General features: G+C 52.4%; 2 protein-coding genes across 2 annotated transcripts; one reads left to right on the top strand and one right to left on the bottom strand.

The window, feature by feature from the left end:
• Positions 1-443: 443 nt before the first annotated feature.
• Positions 444-1,886, bottom strand: GUITHDRAFT_46085 (hypothetical protein; the record flags this gene model as incomplete). The annotated part of the gene is made up of 9 exons (XM_005835927.1): positions 444-673; positions 759-876; positions 926-1,009; positions 1,069-1,163; positions 1,234-1,321; positions 1,410-1,467; positions 1,513-1,598; positions 1,653-1,726; positions 1,772-1,886. Coding segments are annotated over 9 exons (948 nt in total), but the record flags the coding sequence as incomplete, so codon positions are not given.
• A 1,622-nt stretch (positions 1,887-3,508) lies between these two features.
• On the top strand, positions 3,509-5,245 carry GUITHDRAFT_136192 (hypothetical protein; the record flags this gene model as incomplete). The annotated part of the gene is made up of 3 exons (XM_005835926.1): positions 3,509-5,028; positions 5,072-5,143; positions 5,197-5,245. 3 exons carry the CDS (start codon positions 3,509-3,511, stop codon positions 5,243-5,245), a joined length of 1,641 nt encoding a protein of 546 aa, XP_005835983.1.
• Positions 5,246-6,211: the final 966 nt, after the last annotated feature.

Below are 6,211 nucleotides of genomic sequence, written 5' to 3'. Positions count from 1 at the left end.
TCTGGAGATAGCAGCTTCAATCGATCCAAAAGTTGAATGCAATCCTTCAAAACAACCTCGTTCCATGGGCCCGCGACCAACGAGTCTGCCACCCGGACGAATTGTGTGGAAAGGTACTGGAATGGGGACTGCAATCAGCAGAACGAACAAGAAGACTGCAGGAATATTCACCACAGATATCTCCCCGACGAGCTGAAAGGACGGGGGATCGTTGATGGGAAGGACATGAACAGAGAACGATTGGGGATCGCTCCTCCTGCGTTTCAACGGGTCAAACTCTTTGATGGCAGGCAGCCTCAGGTCACCTCTTGACGGAGGAGAACTCATCCTGGACTTGGAGGACAACCTGCATGTTCAGCAGACCTGCACTTCCTGGAGGAGGAGGAGGAGACGGAGGAGGAGGAGGATGGTTCGGCTAAGTTATTCGCAAGATGAGACTGTCACCTCTCAAGGAGTGCAAAGGGATCCTCCACGTTGTTCAACGACTTCGACATCTTCCTCCCAAGGCGATCATTGACGAACCCATGGCCGTAGATGCGGGTGGGCAGCTGGACTCCTGCCGAGAGGAGCATGCTGGGCCAGATCACCGAATGGAACCACATGATGTCCTTGCCGATTAGGTGGACATCACACGGCCAGTTGCTGCTGCGAGCCCCGTCGGGCCAGTCCACCCCTGTCACAAGAAAGATTTGGAAGGGGTGAAGGGGTTAGGGGGAGCAGAGGTGTCAGGAGCAGGCGAGGAAGAGAGAGGCAAGGACCGGAGAGGTAGTTGATCAACGCGTCAAACCACACGTACATGACGTGCTTGCTGTCGTTGGGGACCGGGATCCCCCAGCTGAATGACGTTCGGGAGATTGACAAGTCGCGCAAGGGGAGCTGATTGGCAGCGGTCAGATCTCAATCCATGGGCGCTTTGAGCCTTCACCTCCAGTCTTTGCAGGATCTCGTTCCTGGCGTTGGTCGGTTGGATGAAGTCAGGATGTGACAGGATGTGCTTCTTGACCTGATCCTGGAACCTTCTCGTCCAACACAATCAGACCTGGAGAGGTGAAGGAGGTTCGAGTGGACTTGCCTGGAGAGCCGAAAGAAGTAGGAAGGCTCCTCTAATTTCTTGAGAGGAAGCCCGGTCACTGGATCGGTGAAATTCATGTTTTCCGCTTCTCCTGTTCAAGACATGTTTGTCAGCAAATCTGATGATCCTCCCTCCTCCTCCTCCTCCAGCGTCCCGTCCACTTGCTTTACCTTCAGGCACAAAGGTCTCCTCCCTCACGTTGTACCATCCTGAATAATTTCCAAGGTAGATGTCTCCAGCACGCAGAACCTGCCAACAAAGTTAGCTATGTTAGGCAACAAGTCAGACAGAGATCAGTGCAAAAAGTCTCGAAGAAGAAAGTCACGCGATCACTCACTTCTTCAAAGATGTGACATGCAACTTTCTTGTGATCATCTGACGAGGTCCTTATAAACCTGAAGCATGGTAAGGAGGCAGCTTTTTTTCGCAAGGCGTCCGACCTGTCGAAACTGATGTCTAGCTTGTCATAAAGATCCGCAAAGATCTTGACATGCCGATCGCAGAGCTCAATTTCAGCCTCTCCGTTCTTCAATTTGCAGTCAATATCTGATATTCATAGCGTTCGCACATGTCGCTGTACCGTACTCGCAGTGGCTGCGATCTTCTGTCCGTGCTCGTCCGAGCCGGTAAGGAAGAACACCTTGCATCCCAAGCCTGCATATATCCTCACTTGTCAAGACCGAGCAAAACATTTCCAACTTCTGTAGTATCTTGCGATGATGTCTGCAGTGATCGCTTCATATGCATGGCCGATGTGCGGAACGCCGTTGAGATACGCAATAGCTGTGGTCAAGAAGAATTTTTCCGGCTTCGATAATATTTTTCGAGGTATCCGGCGACTATAGCTCAGGGACGAAGGCTGCTCCGCTGAACCTGGCACACTTGGATCCAACTTCAAGGTCGAGTATCTGTTGGATTCAGCATCATCAATTTGTTCATGATCTACTTGGTCTATTCTTTCCACATTTATGGTGAGATTTTCAAGCTTCTTCGACAGACCGCCCATGCCGCTGGAAGAGTTATCCGGAACAAAAGTGGCGTTTGCACGAGAGATGTAAAAGTCCCTGACGACCTCCTGGCAAAGTCCATCCGTTTGCAACGTGTCGAGGTCGTTTGCATCTGCTGAGGACTCCTGCTCCTGGACGTTGTCGTCCAAGAAAAGTTGATTGCAGTTCACTTCATGATCGAACAATTCAAGGTCGTGCATGTTTCGAAATCCCCAGCTAATCACCATGTAGCTCGACGGAAATTCAAACTTGCATGAAACAACCCTTCGGCGCTGTAGGCGATAACTGATTGATGTGAAGTCATTCTTATCGCCCAAAAAGTCCATGTTTGACCAGAACCTATGTTGAAGAACAACGTTTGTTAAATTCCCTTTTCCAGCGTAGAAAGTCAGCATCGAAGTCGACGAATTTCTCCTCGTAATGACAAGATCTCCTGACACAATGGGCTTCCATTGACTAGCTTCATCGTCGAGTCTGAGAAGGAGAACTTGCTTGATCGTGACATTCTGGTCTTCCCTTGTTTCGTAGGGAAGGTAATCCAACTCAGAAGCATCGTCCGCTTCACCCCTGCCTCCTCTCAGGGACAAGCTTTGTCCCAGACGTGACTGCAGCCTGTGATCCCAAGCTTTCCCCTCTCGGTAATTTCCTCTAGAACGTCTACGATACAACATCGGCGCCTGGAAACTTTGGAATGCAGAGGCACGATGACCGCTGTCTCTTGTGGTAGATCTCAGTGAGAGGCTGTCTGTCCAGAGAGGGCTAACGGTTGACAGCAGCATCGTTTGAACGATCAAAAACCACGCAGTCCAAAGTGACTGGCTTCGTCTCATCATGGGAGATCAAAATTATGGCTCGATACACTCTGAAAGTGTTCTTTTTTACTCTGTAAGTACGTTCCGCTTCTGGTTCCTTTCCTCTCCTTTCTTCTCTCGCCTCTCGCCTCTCTCCCTCTTCTCTGTTCTCGTCTTCTACTCTCCCCTCCTCTGCTCTGCTCTCCTCTTTCTTCTCCTCTCCCTCTGCTCTCCTCTCCCTTCTCCACTCCTCACTCCCCTCCCCTCCCCTCCTCTGCTCTGCTCTGCTCTGCTCTGCTCTGCTCTGCTCTGCTCTGCTCTGCTCTGCTCTCCCCCCCTCTCCTTCTCCCTCCACGAATCAGGGAGCTGTGTTCTCCATTCACCAGCCGCATCCCTCTCCCCACCCGTCAATATATTACAATACAATGACCCCCTTTTCTCCCTTCATTTGTACCCCTATTTTTACCACCCCTCCCACCCCTACCCCCTCCACTTACTCAATCATTACCTCCATCACCCCTACCCCCTTTGTTCCCAGAGAGTACCCTTCAATTCTTCTCACTACCTTCACTACCCCACATTTCTCCCTATTTCTACCACAACCCCCTCCTCCCTGCCGGATTTGGAGCTATGGCGGAATGAGCGGGGCTTACACGCTACGAAGGGTCCTGGGGAGGCTTCATCCTGTTTTCCTCCTTCAGGAGAGCAGAGGACAGCTTGTCGATGCCTTCTGGGGGAGCCAGGACCTGGGAGAGCCCAACATCGACCCGTTCACAGGACGTCCTTACGAAAGTCATCCCACGACAGGCCAACCATTCGACCCTGACGTCCACAAGAGGCATCCTTGGGACATCTACTGCAGGCCAGAGGAGGAGCGATATCTGGGAGGAAACTACACCTGGTTCAAGGAGCTGGCTGGCTATGAGAGCGTGGAGGAGAAGAAGCTCAAAGTTGAACCGGAGCGCTCCGCGCATGGCCAGCAAGCCTACGAACACTTCACCAAGGCGCTAGCGAGCATCAATCAGCTGGAGGAGGGAACTGTATTCCCCATTCGTGTGAAGTACCAGAAGGATAACAGGCAGCTTCAGTTCGAGCCCCTCGAGAGTTTGGAGGAAGGAAACGCCAAGACGGACAAAGGGTTTGCCCGGTACCTGCTACATCGGTACCGAGGGACCGTGAGTGAGAAGGGGGCGACCCCGTCGGATTCGACCTACAGCAACCACGAGGGCTTGAAGCATTCATACAGGACTATCAGAGCCGGAACCCTCAACCTCCTCAGCAGGAAGATCCCTCCATGGCGGAGCGAGAGCGAATATTTCAACAACAGCGTCTCGATTATCTTCCTCCTGTACACTCTCTTCTTCCAAGTCCGGGGATGCTTCCTGATCCTCCGAAGTCGAGCCGACTGGTGGCAGTTTACATCTCCCCCCATACCAGGCATCAGTGACGACGAAGCGCAGACGGCCTCGCTAAGGATCTGCGCCATTCTCCTAGTGAAGGAGTTCTACCCGTTGACCTATTATGCCTTCTGGCTGCTAGCTTTCCTCGTCTTGATTGCGCTCAGCCTGGTTCTTGTGGTCCTCTCCTTCCTCCTCGTCTGGCCGCTCTGCTGGATCTTCGAGCACTACCTCGGCGGAGACTCACAGAGGCGAGCCCACAACCTTGTGGTGCTCAAAGCACTGGGGCGGCAGCTGCAGCGAGATCCGCTCAAAGTTTTTCTCCACCGATCTTTCGCGCAGCAGATTCAGATTTTCTCACTCATGGCTCTCAACTTGTCTTCCCTGTACAGAATCAAAGAGTTGGTAATCTCGAACAATTTCCGGAGGCAGATCAAACCGTCGATCCGAGATTCGGACAACAAGCTCACGACAGTATCCAACATACTCTTCAACATGATACTACTGAGCATCGGCCCTGAGAATTCGCGCAATCTCTTGATCTCGGCTATCACGTCTCTTGCGATCCTTTTCTACCAGATGGTCTGCGAGAAGCAGAGGAATAGCGATCTCTCCGAGTCCCTCCGAGACGTGAATGAGAATCGGCTGAGCAAGTTCGAGCTGGCTCTGCTCATTTGCAAGATGATAGATGACGTCACTCTGGAGGAGGTCCAGTTCAACTTCCTGGAGCATTTCTACTCCAACCCAGCGGACAACCCGAGGTACTACAGACTTCACTCTCTCCTCTGCGTTGATCGTGCTCAGGTACCGTCTCGATTACGTTCCTTGCGAGGATGAAGGCGGAGAGGATGAAGGGACCATGCAAGACATTCTACAGTGAGTGAACTTGCTCAGTATCAGGCCTTGCTGACGGGCTTTTACTCTCTCAGGTCGGAGTTTGTAACCAAGGAATTCGACGAGGCCGAGCTAGTCCATTGATGAACGAGCGAGCGAGCGAAGGCCCGGGCGCCGGGAGCTGCATCAGGGCCGAGGGCCTTTGAAGATCTTGTAGAGTATCTCGTTATGATACCCGTCGGCCACTGTAGCTATGGTGACCAGCAAGTATATCTGTGGAAGAAACATGTTTGACAGTATCGTGACTGAAGCATCCCACGATCCCAAAGGAACGAAATGTTGCCTGATGAAGCAGAAACAGTCGCTCCCCAGTACATTACTTCCCCACTCAGTATTCCCCTCCTGCCCCCGCTATCTCCCTTTTTCTCCCTCGGTTGCAGGCTTCCCTTTCAAGTTCTCCCTTCTCCTTCCCTCGCCTCCTTCCTTCTCCTCCTGTGACTCCTTCTCTTGCTGCCCTCGTGGCTGTAAGACCAGACCATAGCTTCTCTTGCTGCCCCCTCCTGCTCAATAAGACTCCTTCTTGTGGAGGCTTCAGCCCGCCTTCACAGATCTCTGATAGTTCTATCCCACAATCATTTGTATGTTGATCGGATCGAGAAATGCTAGGGAAGCTTGGACCCATCTCAACCTCGGGGGTCTGGCAACGCTGGCGCCACCGACATGGCTGGCTGTGCTACAGGGCGGCCGACATACAGCTAACATGATGGTATCTTGTCAGTGCGGTCAGTGTGGTTGGTGGTTACAGTAACAGTTATGCTGGCCCATGGCCGGGCTCACCGCGAAACGACTTGTGACTTCTAACTAACCAAGCCAGTTCTGATCGGCCATCGATGACCTTCCTCCCTGAGAGTCTCCTATCGAGCTCTTGACAACCCCTCCCTCCACCCTTAGATTGCTCGGCCTCCCCCGCCCCTTCTCCAGGTCCTCTCAGATATTCTCGCACCCTCCCGGTCTCTTACAGGGCTTCGCTTCAGATCGTACAGTTTATTTACTTGCCAAGCTCCCTTTGGAGGCTAGCCCATACACACACTCTTCATCCACATCAAGCTC

Source organism: Guillardia theta (genome assembly GCF_000315625.1).
Source record: "Guillardia theta CCMP2712 unplaced genomic scaffold GUITHscaffold_19, whole genome shotgun sequence".
In the NCBI taxonomy this organism is placed as follows: Eukaryota; class Cryptophyceae; order Pyrenomonadales; family Geminigeraceae; genus Guillardia; species Guillardia theta.
The sequence above is the reverse complement of the archived record's forward strand: the minus strand, read 5'-3'. Positions and strand labels throughout refer to the sequence as shown.